This window comes from Heteronotia binoei, chromosome 18 (genome assembly GCF_032191835.1).
Source record: "Heteronotia binoei isolate CCM8104 ecotype False Entrance Well chromosome 18, APGP_CSIRO_Hbin_v1, whole genome shotgun sequence".
Classification (NCBI taxonomy): domain Eukaryota; kingdom Metazoa; phylum Chordata; class Lepidosauria; order Squamata; family Gekkonidae; genus Heteronotia; species Heteronotia binoei.
Genome location: NC_083240.1, coordinates 20,757,875 through 20,781,334, shown reverse-complemented (window position 1 = coordinate 20,781,334; position 23,460 = coordinate 20,757,875). Strand labels below are relative to the sequence as shown.

The 23,460-nt window shown below is 45.9% G+C and overlaps 1 protein-coding gene across 1 annotated transcript in view; it reads left to right on the top strand.

Moving 5' to 3' along the window:
• The window catches only part of NPHP4 (nephrocystin 4), a 123,797-nt gene that overhangs the window by 63,798 nt on the left and 36,539 nt on the right, over positions 1 to 23,460 (top strand). The window contains exons 11-15 of the mRNA XM_060258943.1: positions 6,438 to 6,620; positions 8,783 to 8,921; positions 18,762 to 18,820; positions 21,185 to 21,301; positions 22,653 to 22,801. Coding sequence (XP_060114926.1) covers positions 6,438 to 6,620; positions 8,783 to 8,921; positions 18,762 to 18,820; positions 21,185 to 21,301; positions 22,653 to 22,801 — 647 coding nt within the window. The remainder of the gene's footprint in view (positions 1 to 6,437; positions 6,621 to 8,782; positions 8,922 to 18,761; positions 18,821 to 21,184; positions 21,302 to 22,652; positions 22,802 to 23,460) is intronic.

The following is a 23,460-nucleotide window of genomic DNA, read 5'->3' as shown; positions in this document are numbered from 1 at the left end:
CCCATCTGATAAATGGAAACTGAGGCTGAGAAGGATCTGGCAAGCCCAAAACCATTTAGTGAAACCACAGTAAAGACAGAACTTGAATTTGTATCTCTGAATGTTCAGCTCTGCATATGCTGTTTGTCGTCTCTCACGTAGAGACATACAAACCTGAGCAAGACAGCTTTTATCAAGGGACAGTTCCACCTAGATTTCTGTATCCAGGTCATCTTCTTAGCTAGACCACTGAAGAATCCTAGTTTCAAGCATTAATTGAAGTTGAAGTTCCCTGGAGTTTGTCCTGGAGCTTTTTTTTACTGGGTTTCAAACCTCAGCCTCTCATACTTTGCATTTGTTTTGACTAGACATGTGCAGGACGAGCAGAGGAAAGATCCATCTGAACATGTGCAAAGATGTTCTTCCTTTCCTTCTTGCAATAACACAGGCAGAGGCTATTTTTTTGGACTTGGTATTCATGTTTTTTTCATGATGGAGGCATGACATCAGAGCCCTTAAGCCCACCACATCCCTAATTCTTAAAAAGTTAAGGACTTGTGTCCTTCATACAGGGATCCTTCACCATCCCTGCTATTAGCTGGAATAGTATGACTTAATCAATTGCCATTGATTTGTTACGAGTGCCTAACTCTCCTGCTAAGGGGATTTGTGAGCAGGGCATTCTGAATGCGGTAAATGACATCTCTCATTTGAACCATCCGAGACAAAAAAAGTCAAGAGAAAATTGATACTTATTTAAATGGCGTGTTGAATCACAGGGCAAACAGCCAGCTCAGATCAATTCAGAGAGGAAAAAAGCCAAGAATAATTGGGCAGTTGGAACACTGGATATTGCTCCCAGTTCCATTGTTAACAGCAAAAAAGAGCTTGGGTGGACTCTAGAATTCAAACTTTAGGACCAAAAAAATAAAAGCTTCACAACCATAATGCCCCTGTATAAATTGATAGTGTGGCCTCATTTGGAATACTGTGTACAATTCTGGTCATCATACCTCAAAAAAGATGTTAAAGCATTGGGAAAAGTGTAGAAAGGAGCAACTAGAATGATTAAAGGGTTGGAACACTTTCTCTATGAAGAAAGGTTAAAGTTTTTGGGGCTCTTTAGCTTGGAGGGACATCAACTGAAGGGTGACATGATAGAGGTTTACAAGATTATGCATGGGATAGAGAAGGTGGAGAAAGAAGTACTTTTCTTTCTTTCTCACAATACAAGAAGAACTCATGGACACTTAATGAAATTGCTGAGCAGTTGTGTTAGAATGGATAAAAGGAAGTATTTCTTCACCCAAAGGGTGATTAACACATGGAATTCACTGCAACAGGAGGTGGTGGCAGCTACAAGCATTTTGTTGTTCAGTCGCACAGTCGAGTCCGACATAGCCGGCTTCAGGAGGGGATTGGATAAACATATGGAGCAGAGGTCCATCACTGGCTATTAGCCACAAGGTATAGATGGAACTGCTCCGTGGCGCAGAGTGGTAAAGCAGTAGTACTGCAGTCGAAGCTCTCTGCTCATGACCTGAGTTCAATCCAGGCGGAAGCTGGGTTCAGGTAACTGGCTCATGGTTGACTCAGCCTTCCATTCTTCCAAGGTCGGTAATATGAGTCCCCAGCTTGCTGGGGAGAAAGTGTAGATGACTGGGGAAGGCAATTGCAAACCACCCATAAAAAGCCTGCCGCGAAAACATCAGGATGCGATGTCACCCCAGAGTCAAAAACGACTGGTGCTTGCACAGAAGACTACCTTTTTAATAGATGAAACCCTCTGTCTGGGGCAGTGATGCTCTGTATTCTTGGTGCTTGGGAGGGGCAACAGTTGGAGGGTTTCTAGTGTCCTGGCCCCACTGGTGGACCTCCTGATGGCACCTGGCACTTGTGTGACAGAGTGTTAGACTGGATGGCATTGGCTTGATCCAATATGGCTTCTCTTATGTTCTTAATCTTACAAGACCCAAACTCAAATTAAAGATGAAAGCTTGAATTGGGATACTCAGATGTAGTTTTTTTTTTTAAAAAAAGGAAGATTAATATTTATTTCTGCTATATACACTTTTTTCATGATCATGGTGGTGGTGGAAAGTGCTGTCAAGTCTCAGCTGACCTGTGGTAACTCCATGGGGTTTTCAAGGCAAGAGGTGAACAGAGGTGGTTTGCCATTGCCTGCCTCTGCATCATGACCTGATATCCCTTGGCTGGTCTCCCATCTAAATACTGGCTAAGACTGACCCCGCTTAGCTTCCAAGATCTGACAAGATCTGGCTAGCCTGGGCTATGCAGGTCAGGGCAGTTGCACTATACCTGGTCAGCGTAACATAACTTCATCTGTCTATATGCAATCAGCACAACATTACTTGATAGCCTGTGTGATGTAATGGCTAGAATGTCAGAATAGAATCTGGGAGACCCAGATTTGAATCTCCACTCTGCCATGGAAACTTGCTGAGTTAGTCACATGCTTTCAGCCTAACCTCTCTCCCAGGGTTGTCGTGAGGATAAAATGGAGGAGAGGAGAAAGATGTAAGATGCTTTGGGTCCTCCCCTTGGAGAGGAAGGTCCAGAACAAATGAAGGGAATGCATGACTTGCCGTTTCTGCTCCCAGAGTAGTCTCTTGTAGTCTGCACATACATTTCCTGCGCTGACTGCCACCAGGATGAGTGAAGGCCTGAACACGTTTTTTCAGTTTTCTGCTACTTATATCTCAGGCTCTGTCTGCTCAGATATGTACTCCTTTTTCTAGGAATCTGTTGTGCAAAAGAAGCATGAGTCCAGTAGAGTTGCCAGTCTCCAGTCGGGAACAATACAGTTAGGGTTTCAGTGCTAACTACAAAGGAAAACCACTGAATTACCATGTGCAGTCCCTAGTCATATAAGGCAAACCTTATTTGCTTCTTAAGTATGGTATAATAAATAATCATACTAAAGAAGCGAATAGGGTTTGCCTTATATGAATAAGGACTGTTTATGGTAGTTCAGCAGTAATCCCCAGTTGGGGGCAGGGGATCCCCTGGTTTGGAGGCCCTCCCCCCACTTCAGGGTTATCAGAAAGAGGTGGGGTGGGGCAGGTTGAATGTCTGCTGGGCACTCCATTATACCGGTATAGGGTATAATGGATAATTGATCTGTAACTATCTGGGGCTCTGGGGGTGTTTTTTGAGGTGGAGCCACCAAACTCTCATCATAGCATCTAGTAAAGGTAGAGGTAGTCCCCTGTGCAAGCACCAGTCATCTCCGACTCTGGGGTGATGCCGCATCACGTTTTCACGGCAGACTTTTTACGGGGTGGTTTGCTATTGCCTTCCCCAGTCTTCCCCACTCCCCCCCCCCCCAGCAAGCTGGGTACTCATTTTACCGACCTCGGAAGGATGGAAGGCTGAGTCAACCTGAACCCAGCTACCTGAACCCAGCTTCTGCCAGGATCGAACTCAGGTCATGAGCAGAGAGCTTGGACTGCAGTACCGCAGCTTTACCACTCTGCGCCACAGGGCTCCTTAGCATCTAGTGCCTCTCCCCAAATACTCCCTAAGTTTCAAAAAGATTGGACCAGAGGGTCCAATTCTATGAACCACAAAAGAAGGTGCCCCCTGGCAACCTTAGTACAGTGGCAGAGCGCATGCTTCTTATTCTTATGCACCATCTGGTTTATGGGTTTTCTGATAGCTAGACCAAGGAAGGGTCTTCACCTGAGGATTTTGGAGACTGGCAGACATTGTGGCCTGGTTCCCATGAATATTGTTCACCTGGGAGGTTTGGGTCCCTCCCCAACAGCTTAGTATTGCTTAAGTCATGCTGGGTTATTGCCCCTTAGAAGCCTAGGCCTGGGCCTAGGAGTAGAACTGTGTTTAAAACTACATTATTTTATATGTTAGTGTCATTATCAATCTGTCTTATTCACTAAAGTAATCTGAATGCCATGGCAGGAGAAGCTGAATTCCAGACTCTATACAAACTGAGCCAATCTACATAATCTCTTGCTTTGCAAAAGCCAAATGGGACTCTTGTGGAACCTTAAAGACTAACAGGTATCATGACGAGCTTGCACGAACCAGAGCCCCTCAGCATCCGATGCATAATGCTCTGCAGCTATGGCTGATTTACATCATTTATTCTAGTTTTGTAAACTTAGGGTGGGAGCAAGAGCTATGCCAGGCACTGATGACCATTTTGCTCCCCCTCCATCGCCAAACACTAGAAATTTTACTGAAACTTCTTTAAAAAGTCTTCTAACTTCTGAATGCCCACAGGCATTAACCATATATTTGCAGTCATAAAGACTAAAAAAAATGTTCCTTAAAAGAAAAGGGTATTTGAGGGAAAGCTGAATCCTGTGTTCCATAGAATGATTTCTTCTTTTTATTGCTCACAGCTCTAACTAGCCACTCGGGCTCAGGGAACAGGCTGCCGCTGCAGGAGATGGAAACATTTTCTCCATCATATGGATAAAGTCACAAAGGGAGCCCTCCTCAAATGCCAAGGCAGTCAGCAGCACACCTGCAGGACTCAAGGGGGGCCTGCTGAAAAGCAGGTGTCTGCCTGTCCTCCCCATCTCCAGCATCAGACATCACCTCCTATACCAGAGAGTCCTCCCAGTCACTAGAATCCTAGATAGCTGTGTGTGTAAAGTGATGTCAAGACCCATAAGGCTTTCAAGACAACAGATAAGCAGAGATGGTTTGCCTTCGCCTGCTTCTGCATAACAATCCTGGGCTTCCTTGGTGGTCTTCCATCCAAGCAGGGCTGTCCCTGCTTGACTTCTGAGATTGGGCTAGCCTGAACCTTCCAGGTTTTAGATAGGAGACGTCCAAACTATCCAAGTGTCACTGATGGTCCTGCTATCCAACTCTCAGTGGCTTCACGCTGAAGCCAATTCACCTCTGTCTTGTCTTTCTGGAGGGTGGACAGTCCCAAAGTTGATTGCATTGCTTGTGGCTCTGCTAATGAGCTAGGAGCGAGGAGAGCAATTTCAAACAGGGACACAGAGCCGTCAATTTGCTGGGTGTTTTGGTTTTTTTCAAGAGGCCCTTTGAGATAGTTCCTGTTGGGAAGGGAGGCCCTGGCAGGGACAGCTGTAGGCTTCTTCCACTCTCCACTCCCTGGACTCTCAGATGGACATATGGACATATGAAGCTGCCTTCTACTGAATCAGACCCTGGGTCCATCAAAGTCAGTATTGTCTTCTCAGACTGGCAGCGGCTCTCCAGGGTCTCAAGCTGAGGTTTTTCACACCTATTTGCCTGGACCCTTTTTTGGAGATGCCGGGGATTGAACCTGGGACCTTCTGCTTCCTAAGCAGATGCTCTGCCAGTCTGCCAGTCTGAGAAGACAATACTGACTTTGATGGACTGAGGGTCTGATTCAGTATAAGGCAGCTTCATATGTTCATATGTTCTACCACTGAGCCACCGTCCCAGATGACCCTGTCTGTCAGAGATTATATGTCTTGTGTAAAGTACCATCCAATTGAAGCCAATTTATGGTGATCTCATAGGGTTTTCAGGGCAGGAGACTAAAAGGCCTTTCTCTACATAGCGATCCTGGAATTCCTTGATGGTCTCATCCAAGTGCTAACCAAGGCTGACTCTGCTTAGCTTTGAAGATCTAACAAGATCAGGTTAGCTTAGGCCATCCAGGTCAGGGCAGAGAGTATATAGCTGTAAAAGCCTGCCATTTTCGTCTGCATTTTTATGTTCATAGCCTGATCCTTAGAAAATGCATGACTTTCACATTTGCAGGTCTGTTAGTCATCCAGGTCCACATTCTCAACCCTGGCCCAAACTATCACTTGGAACTGCTAACATCAGAGCAGATCTTGCTTGTCAGGCTGATTGCTGGCTCAGTGTTTGAGGAGAGCCCAAGAGAGGGGAAATGCAAGCTGTCATTGGATGGGTGTACTTTCCAGAAAAAGAAAAGTGAATGACCTGTTGCTTCCCATGCAGAGCTTTTAATGTGTCTTGCTGCTGATTCAGTTTTGCCATGTATGCCACGTTGCCAGTTAAAAGGATGAGGCAGTAGGTGATGTGAAAGACCCAAGACCCTGGAGAGCAGCTGCCCCTCAGAATAGACAGTATTGACCTTGACAGATCAGTGGTGTGATTTGGTGAAGGCAGTGTTGCTTCAGGGTTTCTCTATTCTCTGCAGGACTGAATGTGAGAGAAGTAATGGGCTACATCTTGGGGTGGGTGCTGAACTTGCCCCCTCCCTTTGCTGGCCCTAGCATCCTCACTGACCAGCCGATTCTACTGTCTTTCCATTTGCCCAGATTGCAGTTTGTTTATTTTGTCCCATAACCAAGTGAAAGGCCAGGAGAATGGATCTGGCTGACCCCTCCATCTTTTTGATATACACAGCCTTGTCCTGCATCATATTTCATGGTCGCCTTAGCGTACAACTTGAAAGTGCAATTCGATTCCCATTTCCCACCTCCCTCTTTAAACTGCAGGCATCATCTGCTACTTCTCTGACGACACCGGCTTACATGCATTCCATTCGGTGGGCAGTTTGGAATCCCTCGCTGGATGTGAGCTCCTCCAAAGTGATCCTTCCTTTGCAAGGAGGAGCCCAGCATAATCCCAGCCACGTTTTGGTCTACAAGACACCCCCAGCTTCCATGAGCTCTGAAGAGGTGAGTCTTTCGGGAAGACCCTGACAAAGCTGGTGTTCCAGCAGGTAATCCAGGAAAACTAGTGTGGGATTAGCTTGGTCTCTGTACCCAAGTAATATTGCTCAGTTTGAGAAGATGGACCAAATTTAGAAGCCTTAGAAGACCGGGAAGAACACTGTTGGCTCCATGCGATCTCTGCCAAACTGGGAGATGAATACCTCCCTGTGCCATCCCAAGTGGTGGTGCTGAAGTGCAATAGAGAGAAGTCTAGTGAGTTTCCGTTCAGAAAGAAGAGGCCAAGTTTAGATCCTGAGTGCCTTTGGCACCCTGAAGGAAAACCAGAAGGCACCAACAAGCACATAAACGAGTATGGGTCAAGGAAAGACTGGGAATTAAGAAATGAAATTTATTTGAGGTTATCCCTTTTTTTTCTTAGACTTTCCTGCTCAAAAAAAGCCAGGATCATAGGGTTGGAATAAGCATGGAGAAAATGTTGCCAAGACAAGGTGCACCGAGAAAGGAGAAGCTTAAACATTAAGAAAATCCCGCCCCCTGTCCCAGACTTACTGAAAGAAGATAGCAAAAAAAAAAAAAAAAAAAAAATTGAAAGAAATATGGTCACCTCTGTATTTATGGCTTGAAAGTCATACTAATAATGTGATGTAGATGTTATAAGATGAAATGCAGAGATACTCAGAGTTTGCTTTTCTAGAATTGAAATAATGATAGGGTTTATGAGCCAACAAATGGAGAAATACGTAAGGTTTTATTAATAATGTTCATGTGTTTCTTTCCTGCTACCCCTTTCCCTTACCTTTCTCTTGTTTCTTGTCATTCTATAATTTTAATAAATAGTTCAAAAAGAAAAAAAAAACCCTGAAGCAGTCCCTGTAGCATATGGCAGTGGCAGCATATTTGTTGTCAAAAATAAAAATTCACTAGCAATTGTGTAGGCTCAGTTTGTAAAGAAAATCATGTAAAGATCTGCATACTTATTTTGGGTCCACCATGGTAAGACTGGACATGAGGTTTGCATTAGAGTCCCTCCCTTGCGAAAAAAAAAAGCTGTGTATGATCAGCTGAGCATGAGAATTCATTCCAGTGGTCAGTCCATGTGTGGATGCCAAGATACCTCCAAAGGCTAAACTCAGCATTGAGGATTGGTATCAATAGCCACAGCTCTGTGCAACAGACAGCTATAGACAGAGTGGTCTGAGTCACAAGGCCGTCTCTGTGTTCAAGGAGTGACGTGAACAGTCTGTCTGCAGGAGAAGAAGAATACATCACAGGGCCAGAATGGAAACTGGCACATGTGCCTGCATCATAGACAAACATGTCTGCCAGTGTGTCTCACAAGATAAAACCTCCCAAGTTTAAGGTCCTTTAACACTGATGCCTGTGTTTGTTACATATCTGCCAGTGATTGGATGTGAGAAGATTTATTATAGTATTTTGCTGTGAAAAAGACTATAAAAACCCAAGCTTTAAGGTGATAACAGACGTAAGGCTCTGCATATTTAATTATTCTGTGTAAGTGCAAAAAACTGACAAAATGCAGAATTGGTTGCAAAACTCAGTTTCTTAGGGTCCCTCCCTCCCTTAAGATATGCTTCATCCCACCCCACCCCACCCCCAAGTGTCCTAGTAAGATTTCCAGAGGCAGAGGGGTGGTAGTAGAGCTCTGCAGTGCTCCTTGTCTCCCACTTTCCATAACTCCTTGAAACAGAAGGAATCATACAAAACGGGAAATGGCAGAAAAGATTTTGCAAAATAAGAGGAATTGTGCTAATTTCCATGATTGCACATGTCCGGTTGCTGCCCCTTTGCTATGGAACAGGCATCTGGAAGGCACCTGGGAAGGTTGTTGACGTAGGCTCTGGCTTATCTGTTTGGTGATGTGTTTGGGTTATTTGTAACTGAGGATTGTTTTAACATCACATTCATTCATGCTACCCATTTTGGGCCCTGTTTGTGTTGGGTAAAGGCAGAGTATATAAATATCAATTTACAATTTTTCATCAATTTTACATCAATTTACAGATCTCATAATTAAGCTTTTCTTGATGCAGAATTTCAGGGTTTTTTTACCCGCTCATTCCTGATGACTGTCTACCCACAACAATGGGAAAAAAGAAAGCTATTCACATCCTCCTCCTCTCCTTCTCTCTCCCTCTAAATTTCAGGTGAAGCAAGTTGAGTCTGGAACGATCCAGTTCCACTTTTCCACCGGCTCGGATGAAGGACTCAGGACTGCTACAAAACCCTCAAGCAATGTGAAGGCAGAGCCGCCTCTCTCCAAGAATCCTCCTTCATCGTCCCCCAGTGAGTGTCTCCCCCCCCATGGCTAAGTCTTCAAACGCGCAGCAGGGATTCAGTTCCACTCAAAAGAGATGTTGTGGGAGAGGGAGAGGCCCTTAATGTAGTATCAGAGCTGAGAACTTTGAGAGATATGACCAACAGCTCGAGCTATGCTCAGTAAAAGAGCTTCTTGCTTTGTTCCCCCACTTAGTACATGGCCCATTTTCAGTGGTGACAGGTGTCTGCTGCTTGAGAGGGTGATGTCTCTGGCTTGTGAGCATGGGCTTGTTAATGTGGACCACGTGGGTCTGTGGTAGTTGCTTGGGCACCGGGGCAGGGAAAGCGCACACACTAGAATGGAACTGAACTCTCATTCTGCCTGATGTGACATTGCACAGATTTGGCTCGGGTTTAGGAAATCTTTTATATTGCCTGGATATCATTTATTTCTGGTTGAAATGACACAGTGGATAGAGTGATGGACTGGGGCTGTGGGAGACCTGGGTTCGAATCCCCAGTCCTACCATGGAAGCTCACTGGATGACCTTGGTCCTGTCAGAAACTCTTACTTGACCTACCTCACAGGGTTGTTGCAAGAAAAATGGAGCAGGGGAGAATGACATACTAAGTGATTTGAGTCCCAGCTAGGGAAAAAAGTGGGATATAAATAAATAAATGTATAAATCAATGCAAATGCATCGTAGCCTACCATATCCAGAAGGTAAAATAAGAAAATGGGGAGCTATCTTATACTTACAGAAATTCTCCATATAAAAATGGTCTGAACATAGAAAAATAGCATGACCAGGGAAAGACAGAACCATATCCCCTGTCCCCAAGGAACTATCTTTCCTTGCTTAGGGTGGTTCTGGAAGAAGCATTCAATAATACTACCCTCCCTACCTTTAGTCTGAGACGGGGCAATTCAGCGCTACCACGCCATGTTATTTGGCCAACTGCCACATAGCTCAGTTCTTAGGCTTTGTCATTTGCTTGGAAAACAATAAAGTGGAAAACCATCTCAACCTTGCAAAGTTGGCTTCTGTCCAGTAAACAGCAACAGGAATAAAGGCATTTAGCTCTTTTCCTGGAGTGGGACAACCATGCAGTTTGGCGTCAAAAGGCAAAGCAAAACACAGAGTTTCTTCCCTCTCCCCAGCAACTTTATTACTAATAAGTGTGATGGAATTACTGAGATCTGCAGGATCATCTGTATAGAATAAAATGTTAGCAAAAAGTTTTGCGGTTCAGGAAAGAGCCCATTTTATTGGTGGTGAGGGGGGAGGGTTTCCTTAATACTCCACCGCATAGGTAGTGATCACCCCATGGGTAGTGGGGTAATTATATCCTGAAATCAAGACTTGTCCTTAGTACTAGCTTGAGAGGGCTAAAATTGTTTTACAGTTACCTTTAAAGAGCAGCCTTTAAAGTTACCTTTAAAGTGCCCACTAGCCATTCAAGAAGAGCATCCCAGCTGAACCCTTGCTGTGGTTTACTGAGATTATATGCATGGAGCACTTAGTGCACTTAAGAAACTGTGTGGTATAAATGCCAAGCATCATACGCTTGTTCCTCATCCTTGGCTGTATTCTACGAATTACCTGACCCTCCCCCCAAGACCCTTCTGCCAGTGGCCCTTTAGACTCTAACTTTGAGCCTAGGCCCTCAGCTCACACGGTCTCATGGACACCAAATCTGTCAGGCCCAGAGTCTGCAGCAGGATTCCCTGGAAGAGGAGGAGGAGTCACTAGAAAGGACTAAGGAAGGGGTGCTCAGATCTCTCAGAGTTTGCATCAGGCCACCCATGACTCAAGGTGCTTTGGTGCCATCTGATGCCATTGAAGAGCACCATGATGATGAAATTTTGGATCTCAGAGCTGCCTTTTAAAATTCTTCGCACCTTTGCTTCTAGGGTGAGACTCTGGCAGCTCTCTGACCTTGTTTGGGAACAGGACAGGAGTGCTCAAAGGACCGTTAGGTTGCCTCTAAAATGGTAGGAAATGGCTGTGAGGGGACCCCACTTTGGCCACCTTCTGACACTGAGAACTCACGTTGTTTCCTTTGATGGGCCAGAAGGCAAACTAGTTTTATTTCATGCCATCATCTTAAGGTGGACCTAAAGGCCATCTCCAGGGCCAGTCATGGATTGCCTGCAGGACCACTGCCTAAGACTGCCAGTGGAATACCAGTTAAAGCTCCTCTTGCATTGGGTCTTCTTTTGGTGGCTTAACAGATCTGTGCCTTTTTCAGATCGGGAGACTCCGTGGCCAGCTCCTGAACTCCCATTTCAATCCTCCTGAGCAGCCTTTGGTGTGCCTTGGGGAGTGTCCTGCTGCTGTGCTTACCCATTGGCTCCTAGGTAGAATGCTGTTCTGGGGCTCTTGCTTGCACCTTGTGCTGCCATTGCTGTGGGAAACATCCAGAATGGGGAAGTCTGACATGGCTACCATATGTAAAATGGTATATTTCTGTATGTTCAAAGTGGCTCGCACTGTAGTCCAACCTTTTCTAGTCCTATGAACATGTTGCACCAGTCTTGGCACGACGCAAGGGACCTCAGTTGTTACCCAGTTGGGTGAAGACACTCCCTGTGTGGATGGAATTGTCACATCGGCCTCAGATTTCCCAGTCTTTGCAGTCAAGAGCAGTTCATAGCCTTCCCTGCTGTCCACTTCCATGTTGACCTGAAGGACAGAATCACAATCTGTGATGTCACACTGATTCCTGATCGTGTCCTATTTTCCCCACATGCACAGCAAAGGCTTTGCCTGCTTCAGGTATATGTTACTCTCTGCCAGTGGAACCTGCTGCTGTCTCCCAGATCCATCAATGAATCTTTTACTCAGGCTCTGTTTTTTGGAGCAACTGCTTGAGCCCCCTTCTGTATCGACACCTGACTGACCATGAATCGGCCTGCTTCCCAGAGTTTCCGCTCTGTACAATTTCTCCCATTGATGCCACGGTTTCTCGCTGGAAACCATCCACTCTCCCTTCCAGCCAGCAGTCTTTAAATACTTCACTAGAGAATGCCTGGACATCTGCCAATTGGCTATGGTGGCTCTGTGCCTCTTCCAGCCTGGCTGCATTCATTTCTGGTCAGGCCAGTGGTGCTACAGCAGTGCCACGGAGTCACAATGGATGTGTCTTGGAATATGGTTCAACATCTCCCACACTTGAGGACTCTACTACATCCTGCGGTCTGAATTTGATTCTGGGTAGAAACCGTAGGTTTAGCAACTCAGGCTGAAGATCAATATCTGCGAGGTCTGATTGAAAACACCCTGTGGTTCCACAGCCTGCCTAAGACGTCTGCCTGCACTTGTCCTCTGGAGGAAAGAAATGGAACACCAAGAATCAGTCCAAGCTTGTGTAGCTGGTAGATTCCTGCCAGCACACTTCTAAATTGAGATGTATGATGTCCAGTACTCCTGTCTTAACATTCTTTTCTGAAGAACCCCCAAGAGACTAAGAACGTAACTGCATTTAAGTTATGGCCGAGACTTTTTCCCTGGCTGAATAGTCCGCCAGTGCTGATAGTTCCTTTGATAACAGTAGTGCTGCTGGAGCTGTCAACTCGAGTGAAATGCTTGGGTTTATAGATAGGAACAATGTTCTCTATTTTATATATTTATATAAAACATTTTTTTACAGCGGTGTTAAAAAAAAAAAGCAATAAAAATTGCAATTCTTCATTGAGCCACTAGAGTGCAGTGGCTCCATGGGTTTCACCATGCTGGGATCCACATGGATATATATTCCATTTTTTTTTTTTTTTTGCTAATGCTTTGATTTCAACTAGAGGTACGTTCTGTTTGTTGTCTAATAGGTTTTCAAACCTGGTACTTGAAAGGATCAATTGGAAAAAAATGTTTAATGGTGGCAATTTCTGTTAGGCTCTCCTTGACATAATCTGGCCGAGTAAGTTGAGGGCAGTGAAAAGCAGAACGGTGCCTAAGAGATTATCTGGTTTATTGTGACTCAAATGGATGATTGCAGAACTGCTGAGTTGCCAACCCTCCTTCCCCGCAGAGGCAGTTTTTGAACCAGAGCAAATGCTACAGATCAGCAAGGAAGGGGAAACATATCTGAGGGTATCGCTTCCTCCCCTCTGTCAGGGCTGTGCTTGAGAAGAGGGCTCTTAAGAGTTGCCAATCTCCAGGTAGGGCCCAGAGGTCTAGAATTATAACTGATCTCCAGGCTACAGAGATTAGTTTTCCTGGGAAAAATGTTTTGGAGGGTGGACACCCTGCTGAGATCCTGCCCAAACCCTACCTTACCCAGTCTTCATTCCCAAAATCTCCAGGAATTTTTTGTTCTGGGGTTGGCAACCCTACACTAGAGTGCAACCCCAGAACCTACTCCAACTACAAGCAGCCGCAGATATCATGATAAATGCTGAAAACACTGGTATTACCCCTCAGCAAACATGTTATGTCTGGGTGCCACAAAGGAGTGATGGTACATCTTGAGTACACATGCCCAGGGAAACCTCACTGGGCCTAGTTCTCCAGATTAGTGTGCACTTGTGATCCACGGTACACACATGCTCATGTGCCACACCCAACGTGTGCCTTTCCTGCAGCTGTTGCAACATGCAGAGCTGCCCTTATGGCTTGCAAGCGGGAATGAGCCGTTAACTCATGCTAACTTAAGTGCAAAATAATTTTGAACGAGGACAGTATGTTCAGCTATGTGTAATCGAATGCTGCGCATGCATGACTTGAACTGCTCCTCAGCGTGAAATCCTGTGTTGGCATAACAACCCGGCTAGGTATTCCATATTACAAAATGGGGGCTGAAAGTGAGTGTTTCAGAACAAAGAAAATGCTTGGAGTAGCTGTTGCCAAACTGAGACCTAAATCTGGCTGTGACCACTTGTAGTCCCTGAGGCTGGGAGCAGGAGAAGCAGCATACTCTGGATGAAGAATACATACGTTGGTTGTTTTGTGAAGGTGATAGAGGAGGGGTCCTCAAACTACGGCCCGCGGGCCAGATGCGGCCCACTGAGGACGTTTATGCGGCCCACTGGGTTATGGCAAAATCAGACCGGAAGTGACGTTCGACCTAAACTTGCGTTAGCAACGCACACTTCCGGCACTGGGCTGAGGCGGCGGAGACAGAGTGTGAGGTGATACCGAGGTGAGGTGAGGTCCCAGGCCGGGGTGTGTGGTGTGGGGAAGGGAGAGAGATGCAGAAGACGGAGAACTGACGGCCCGTGGCCTTGTACAGTAACGGCAGTCCGGCCCTCCAACAGTCTGAGGGACAGTGAACTGGCCCCCTATTTAAAAAGTTTGAGGACCCCTGTGATAGAGCAAGCAGATCAGTTTGCTGGAAGAAACCTCTGCAGGGACATCTCATAAGATCCTCAGGGAAAAAAATCAGCAGATAGTTTCTGACACAGCAGACTACTGTTCTTTATACAGTGGCATCCATATACACAGCATTCAGGGATAAAAGTAAGTGATAAGAAGATGGAGTCCCAGGCTTACTGTCTAAATGTTGACAGTGAAAAATACAGCAAATGGGTGGGAGAGAAAGGGAGGCGAGAGGGCAAGAAAGGATCAGTGATACTTAGACTTTTTTTTGGTTATGGAAGGCGACTAAAGGGAGAAGCCAAAAGCTTTTGTGAAAAAGCTGGGCATTGATGAGGGAAAGTTTCAGGCAGGTCGCTGTGTTGCTTTGCAGTAGGAGAGCAAGATCAGATTCCGGAAGCACATTAGAGACCACAGGATTTCCAGAGCATATGCTTTTGAGAGTCTGACCCAGTGAGCTTTAACTCTCAAAAGCTTATACCCTGGAAACCTTGTTTGTCTTTAAGGCGCTACTGGACGGGTGCTCTTTGATGAGTGACATGACTTTTCCATGTACTTGTGGATCCAGAAGCTTGCTTGCATGGCACTGAATAGTACATCAACGGGAATGCAAAAATGAGTCCCTAAGGGGTGGAGGCCAAATGCCCGTGCACGGTCCAACTTCCCTGGGCTGCATCACGCCCAAAAGCGTGATTTCCCTCTTCTTTGTCTCATTCCCACAAGGACCAACTGCCCCTGCCTTAGTTTCTGCTTCTCCCAGCATTTTCACTGGTAAACTCTAGGCACATCAGCTGATTATGTCTTTGGCCAGGCAACATCTCTGCTCGAGGCAGAAGAAAGGGGCACCCCAGCCTTGTTCTCTCCTGCTTGCCTCAGCTGAGTGCTGCGCCCTGGGATTTCGTATCTTTTGAAGTCTCTCGGCTGATTCTTTTCATTCCTAATTTGCTGAGGACCTCCTTTTAAAAAAATGTCGGTCTCCTGCTCTCTCCTTAATTGCTAGTGAGATGTGTGCATCTGCTGAGCAGCGGTGTCATGTTGATTGGGACTATTCAGGAACAGCTCTACAGAAGCTGGTTCAACTACATTTTTCGGTGGTTGATGGGGGTCACAATTACCGGGCAAACTATTTCCGGACGCACTCGTTGCTACCACTGAAATATTGCCTTTACGGAAATACAGAGCTTTGTTAAATTGTCTGGCCAAGGGCACTGTTCATCAGATGGATAGAGAGAGGAGGTGGAAGCTCGATGGGGAAATGTTTGAATTCTGACCTCACTTTGTTGCTCACTCAAGGTCTGAAGGCTGTATCCATCATTAGAAAAGAAGCTCTGTGGTCCAGCTGATACCATTGTTCCAAAGCAGGCTGGGTTCAGAGTACAGACCTGAATCCTGGGAGAACTGGTTCTAACTCTACTCAGATGCCATGTGTAATTGGGTTATCCTGAAATCAGACCATTTGTCCATCAAGGTGAGTACTGTCTACCCAGCCTGGCAGTAGCTGTCTAGCATCTCAGACAGCTGGCATTCACATCACCTGCTACATGATCCTTTTAATTAGGGATGCCAGGGACTGAACCTGGGATCTTCAGCATGCCAAATAGAGGCTCTGCCACTGAGCCACTTGGAACTGGTTCAAAAAACTGACTAATCCACAAGGTTTTCTAGAATAGTGTTCTTTAACTTGTCCACAACCGGGATCCATTGGATTGCAAGCACATGGCAGGAAGTCATGTGACAGCCATATTATATGAGAGGAGAAGAAGAAGCCAGTTTGGTGCAGTGGTTAAGTGTGCGGACTCTTATCTGAGAGAACCAGGTTTGATTCCCCACTCCTCCACTTACAGTTGCTGGAATGGCCTTGGGTTAGCCAGGAGTTGTCCTTGAAAGGGCAGCTGCTGTGAGAGCCCTCTCAGCCCCACTCACCACACAGGGTGTCTGTTGTGGCGGGGAGAAGATAAAGGAGATTGTAAGCGCTCTGAGTCTCTGATTCAGAGAGAAGGGGGGGGGTATAAATCTGCAGTATTCTTCTTAAACCAGAGATTTGACCTTGCTGCTGTCAAAGCCAGGACCCTGGGCAGTAGACCAAAAGAACCAGAGCCAGAAAACACAAGCATCAGGAAGCGTACTGTAGCAAGGAATAAGTCAAAGGTTGACATTGCATAGACGGATCCTCTACACGGTTGAGTGACCTCACCACACTATCTTTCTGACCTTCTCAGCATGCTTCCAAAGAGAGGCAGAAGGCGTGCAGGTCCTTGAATGACAACAGCAACTCTAAAGGTGCTCACAACCCAGCTTGGCAACCCACCCGAGGATCGCAAGCCATGCTCAGGTACATAGGAGCTTTGACTGGCCACATCTTCTTTAATGACTGCTCTTCACATTTTACAAATTTGCATCTGGAGAGCATGGGCACAGTCCAGCTGCCATGGAAACTGTGAAGAGATGTCTCCAAGCTGGGAAAGGCCTCCGGCTTAGGCTCCGAAGACATGCTGCTGTCTATCAGGATTGATGGTGTTGCTAAATAGAAATGTTTGGTGGAGACCAACAACTTTGAAGGCCACAACTGCATTTCTCTTCCTTGAAATAGTCCTTGACTGAACAGAATGACATCATAGTGCTACTTCACTGATCACCTTGAACTCCTAGAGAGCATCAAGGAGACAAAGAGGGTGGAGTACATGGAATATCTTTGCATGCAGTGTCCTCCTCCCAGGATATTTTTCAGGATTGCCATTTTTAAAAAAATTGTGCAAAAAAAAAAAGCTTTGGATTCATCTCAGTTTTAGTCCTGCTCAGGTATAGCTAAAACCCAGCACTGTCTTCACACTGCTTATGTACTTTTTAGGGAAACTCATTTGTCTCTTGGCTAACAGAAAGGGGAGGCTCATATCCCATCCATTACGTTCTGATGCTGGGCAGGCCACATATGTTACAGCCAAGTGTCCTTAGCATCACAGAAATGAGCTTGGTTTTAAAAATGGATGCGACCTTCCCCCAGATTCTCCAACACTGGCGTTGCACTTGGCTTAATGGACCAATGGTTTGATGCAGTGTAAGGCAGCTTCATCTGTACACGTATCTACTCATGTGACAGAAGATGAGCTTTTGAGTTCTCCAGGACTTTTTTATCTGTGTGGCAAGATGGCTTTCTGCATGTGCATCCGACATCTTCAGAAACAGAAGTGTCCAGGCAGACTGTAAAAAGGCTATGCTGAATGGCATGTACTGACTACCCGTTCAGTTTGTCTCATGAGAGTGCTGCGGGCTTGTCTCCATGAGTCTCAATGGTTGCTGGTCAGCACTCCTAGGGGCTCCTCATCTGTCTTCCATGGCTGCCCATGGATTCGCCGGAGCTGCGAGTGAAGCTGGTCAACTGTGAGAGGCATTCCATCACTGTTATAAACTTCAAGCTGGAAAAACTGGAAGTTGCGGACTACTGTAATATATGTGGCTGGTCTCCAGCTCGGTGGAGGCAGCATCGTGTTTTGGTCCTGGAAGGTGGCATGAGGCGAAGATGCAGGAATACTGGTTCATACATAGAGGGTAGCCCTGGATATATTCAGCCAAGAGGGTCTGGTGGTCATTCTTGCCCTTGAAATCCAACAGACCAGCAATAAGTGGTGTTGAAAATCTCAGCTGGCTTTTCCAGTCATTAAAATCCTGCTTGAGCAGCACCACAGCTGAGCTGGAGTGAACAGCCAGGGGGAATCAGCTTTCGAAGTAGACCAACTGGATCCACCCATCCACGATCCAGTTCTCCATGCGAGCTGCCCGGTGCTGCAATCGGGCTTGGAGTCTGTCTTCTCCTCCAGGAGCCACAAATTCAGTCACCTGCTGCTTTGACTTCTCCAGCTCCTCGGGGCTCCAGGGAATGCAGATATCGAGGGGACAAGGGCTATTGAGGGAGGAGGGAGGTGGATGCATTTCTGGGGTGGAGAGCCGTTGCCAGCAGAACAGGGGGCTTTCTGCAGTGCCCCAGCTGCCACCTTCCCGTAACAAGAGTCCCATGCAGAACTGAGGGCTCCAGGATGATGATGATGATCTCCTCCTCCTCCTTTCTTCTTCTTCTAGCAAGAGTCCAGTAGCACCTTAAAGACTAACAAAATTTGTGGCAGGGGATGAACGTTCACGAGTCACTTCTCAGGTATCTGAAGAAGTGAGCAGTTATTTACAAAAGCTCATCCCCTGCCGCAAATTTTGTTAGGTCCTACTGGACTCCTGCTCTTTTCTACTGCTACAGACAGACTAACATGGTTACCCATCTTGATTTTTTAAAAAGGCTGGATGGGGGAGGCCCCCTTTTCTGCATTGCACAGAGGTTCCTGTAGGATGCTTAGCCAATTTCACTGGGCACAGATTGGGACTAGCTAGTATCAGGTTGTGTCCCCAGTATGCTGGGAAGAAGAGATGTGTGACTAGCTACAGCTTTCCTAGGAGAAGGCCTTTGGATGTGTCTTTCAGAGAGCTGATGATGACGTTCAGCTGGCAGACTCAACAGCTGCAGCACACACTAACTATGCTTGAATTTCTTTTCCCTCTGCTCTCTTAGGATCTCCACTTTCTCCTCAGATGTTAGCATCCACTCAAGATTATTCCCAAGGTCCAGGGGTAAGTACTTGAGGATGCATGGGGGATTCCTGTCAGTTGGCTCATGGCAAGAAACCAGACTGCAGGGAATACCGTAATTGAATGTTAAGTTCCTGTACTTCCAAGAGCTGAAGGCATTCATTATTTCTGAATAAAAACTGGAGAGTCGCTTCACTATAAACCACCCCCCTCAAAAAAATGCTTGACTTTAGAGTAAGAATCAGCCACTCCCAGAGGAGATAAATCTCTTTTTTCAGGAGTGTGTTGTGGATACGCGTCCTCTAGCAACATTGGAATGTTCCATGCATACCTGATTCAGGGAAGCTGTAAAATTTCCTATTTGCAGCACAAGCAGATTGTGAAAAGCAAGGCCGGAACAGTGAATCCTGCAGAGATGCAGTGAACACTTTCTTCTGTGGGTAATTCTACTTAGTTGCTGCTCTGGGGATAATTAAACGAGCCAATCATACCCATTACACTGAAACGGAAAATCATCTGCCCTCACACAGAGGTTAATTGGAAGGGGGCAAATGCAGACCGCTACATCACGCAGAGAAGCAGCAGGAAGCAGGATGCCTCCTCTGCGGTTGGGGATGTGATGGTCAGTAGGAGCTTTGATATTTGAAATAATATTTTGTTTCTCGCAGCACATTCTGGGGACATTATTGGCTTACTGTTTTGTTTTGTTTAATTTCGTTTTAAGCATGAACTTCCAATTCTTGTCATGTTTCATGGAGGGCAGCTCTTGGTAAATGAAGGAGCTTGGCTCCCACAGAGAAATGGCAGGAGAGAAGCTTAGTGGATAAGCTTGCCTGGAAAAGCTGCTGGGATTAGAAGACCGAGCAGAGACAGAGCAGAAGGATGCCCCCAGCACCTCCGGGACATCCCCTTCACTTTCGTTGGATGGAAATATGATATTGCACTGATCCCGGTTTCATAGGACACAGGGACAAAATGCAGGCCTTGTGCCAGCCACTTCCATCCTCTTCTGTTTGGCTTTGTGCTTACACAGAAGCATTCACCTTCACTCACTCGGGTTACAGGTGCATCTTGTGGTTGACTGAATAATGTTTTCATAACAGCTCTTTATAAAAACAAAGTTACTTGTTAATATGAATGTGACTCCTCAACACTGGGCACCCGGGAGGGTCTGGCACTCCAAGGGAGGGGCCCTGGCTCATTGGCAGAACACCCGCTTTGCGTACAAAAGGCCTTCAGTACAACCCCTAGTTAAAGGATTCCAAGTTGTAGCAGCTTGGAAAGACTTTCTGTGTCTCTGAGGCCCCGGGGAGCCAAGTACATGTCTGGATTGGCAGTGCTGAGCTAAAGGGATCAAAGGTCTGATTGGGTGTAAGGCAACATAATACTTCCTCACCAACGCACATGAAACTGCTTTATACTGAATCTGACCATTGATCTATCAAGATCAGTACTGTCTATGCAGACTGCCATGCAGCTCTCCGCTGTCTCAGGCAGGGATCTCTATCTTATCACGTACTGCCTGGTCCTTTTAACTGGTGATGACAGAGGATTGAACCGGGGACCATCTACAGACAAAGCAGAAGCTCTTCTGCTCAGCCTCATTATTATATTCCTTGCCTAAATTTAGACTGTTAGCTCCTTGGGAGCAGAAACCTGCTTACATTGCTCTCTAAAGTCCCAAGCAGAGCAAAAGAATTGTATAAAAAGCCAGTGTGGTGCAGTGGGTAGAGTGTCAGAGTAGGATCTGGCACAGGCAGGATGGAATCCCCACTCTGCCTTGGAAGGTCATTGGATAACCTTGGGCCAGCCACACACTCTCAGCCAAACCTACCTCACAAGTTTATTATGAAGAGACAATGGAGAAAAGGGAGGGGGATGTAAGCAGCTTTGGTTTCCACTGGGGAGAGAAATAGGAAAGATAACAAATCAAAATGCTACAGCAGGAAAGTGCACATGATGTTACGGCATTGTGTGTACTTATTTGAGAACAAATGCTATTGAATTGGGTAGCTACGCATTCTAAGTAAAAATGTATAGGACCAAGACGCAAGCCCTTACTGCAAATGAGCTTGTTCCCCACATGCGGTGAATCAGTATATCAGAGAGAGGGGCTTCATTCAGTCTGTGCCATGCTAGGCCACCACATGCAGGGAGCTTTTGAAGGAAGCAATGTTCCAACCTAGCTGTGAAAAATCCTGCCGCCCCATTCCATGCCGTATGTTGACTGGCTCCACATCGTGACCCTCTCGGTACAAGATGCAGGATCGATCCTCTTGCAGTGCCTAATCTGGAGGATGGAGTGGACAGCAATCTATGAGAGCTCTCCCTCTTTCCTCCTGCTATTGCCACAGCCAAAAGAGTGGAGAGGATGTTTTCCTCCTAACAATAATCCTTTCATTTCAGCTGTCAATCTCCCAGCTCTCGGTGTCTCCAGAGAACCATGTTTCCAAACCTCCGCTGCCGCCCTCTAACAGATCTGCACTCTCCCATTTCTCTGAGGCTCAAGAACGAGCACGTGAGGTAAAAGAAACAGAAGGGGCTCTTGCACTCGAGAGCTTGCTAAGGGGCTCTTGGGCATCTTGCACATCAGGGCAGTGGGTATCCTCCCACCCACCCATTCTTTTATTGTTCTAGAATTTCCCCATGTGCCCGTCTTCCTTATTTCCAGTCAAATTATCTGGTTCATATGACCAGTAGGACCTGGGTAAGGGAAAGGCAGAGAAGATGTTGTGCAGTTCCACTTTCCTATGGAACAATAGAGAAAATGGTCACGTGGACAGCAAAATGCTAACCACAGACACAGTGTGATTGGGAGGAGGGTGTCATGGGAGCAGCAATGAGAAGCAGCCACTCTAGGGAATGGGGTGTAATCCTGCCTAGTTTTGTACCCGACCACACCCCTGGTTTCTTATTAGAATGGGTAGGATAGGTGGTTCCCTTTATATAAAATACTTACACAGCTCTTTGCCTCCCTGCCAATACCCATTCAGGATTAGGACCAATATTACCTTGAAGTCATATTTACATTCACATTCTGGAAGTGTGTGTCTTTTAAATTTATGGGGTTTTTTTTAAAAAATTAATCACATGGTTGCCAGAAAAGTGAAATTCTGTGATGTCTCACTCAGGCATATGTGCCCATATTTGGCTTTCTTCAAAACCTGATTTTAAAAAAAACCTAAGAAGGAAACTGAAATTCTCAAGGATGTGAATTCTCCACCTGATGCCACATTGCATGTTTCTCCTGGCCTCGTGTGGAAATTAAGTAAGGCTGTCTCTGTTGCTGAGCCTGGAAAACATGAGGGGCGCATCAGCATGGGAATGATGACGTAGTTTGGAAGGCAGCTGGTTTATCCTGGGAGCAGGTAGGCAGAACTAACAAAGAGAAGAAGAAGACATTGGATTTATATTCCGCCCTCCACCCTGAATCAGAGTCTCACAGCTCATAATCTCCTTTATCTTCCTCCCCCACAACAGACACCCTATGAGGTGGGTGGAGCTGAGAGGGCTCTCACAGAAGCTGTCCTTTCAAGGACAACTCTGAGATAGCTATGGCTGACCCAAGGCCATTCCAGCAGCTGCAAGTGGAGGAGTGGGGAGTCAAACCCAGTTCTCCCAGATAAGAGCCTGTGCGCTTAACCACTACACCATACTGGCTCTACGCCAGAGTGGCTGCCATCAGCATCAGGAGCCCCCAGAATCTGGTGTGGAGGAAGGGAGTGGACAAGTCAGCAGCATTCTCCATGGGCCAAATATTTCTGACTGGTCCTCTGAAGTTGTCTTATCCATGCACCCAGCAGTGCACATCTCTGCCTGCTTCCCATTTGAAAGTGCATCATTTTTTTTTTAAAAAAAATTCATTCTCTAGCAGCACAGCCCCCTGGGAGGAATCAGTCATTTGGAGTATGACCTCAGCCAGAGCTCACCGGTTCAGGAAGCCTCATCCATTGACCAGCTCCAGGAGTTGCCCTTCATGCCAGTTCACATGCCCATTATGGCTCTTGGAGCACACTCAAGAAGGTGAGGTTGGGAAGGTGGGCTATATTATCTCACTGTAATATGGGTTTTAGCTCAGTGGCATAGCATCTGCTTTGTATGCAGGAGGTCCAGGTTCAGTCCCCAGCTTCTCCAGTTAAAAGGGTCAGGTAGTAGGTGATATGAAAGACCTTTACCTGCTGCCAGTCTGAGTGGACAACACTGATCTCGATAGACCAGTGTTCTTGGTTTAAAACAATTTTATTTAGTAACATATGGTAACAATATCTATTTCTAACTTCTTTTTATCTATCCCATATATTACTTTCTAACCACCCCTCCCCCCGTTACTTGACCCCCGCCGGTGTTATTTACTTAAAATACTAATATTTAAAGGTACCCTTAACTAATAAACAAAGATTAATATTCTTCTTCCTTCTAAGACTTAATCATTATCAAAAATTGTCCAATGTCCTTTTATTTATTATTCCATTCTTTTTCTACATAACTTCTAAACTTTTTCCACTCCATCTTAAAAACTTCTAAGTCATAGTCTCTTAAAATTCTTGTTAATTTGTCCATTTCACTCCACGTCATAACTTTTACAATCCAATCCCATTTTTCTGGTATTTTTTCTTGCTTCCACAACTGCGCATACAATGTCCTAGCAGCTGAAAGCAAATACCAAATTATAGTTCTATCTT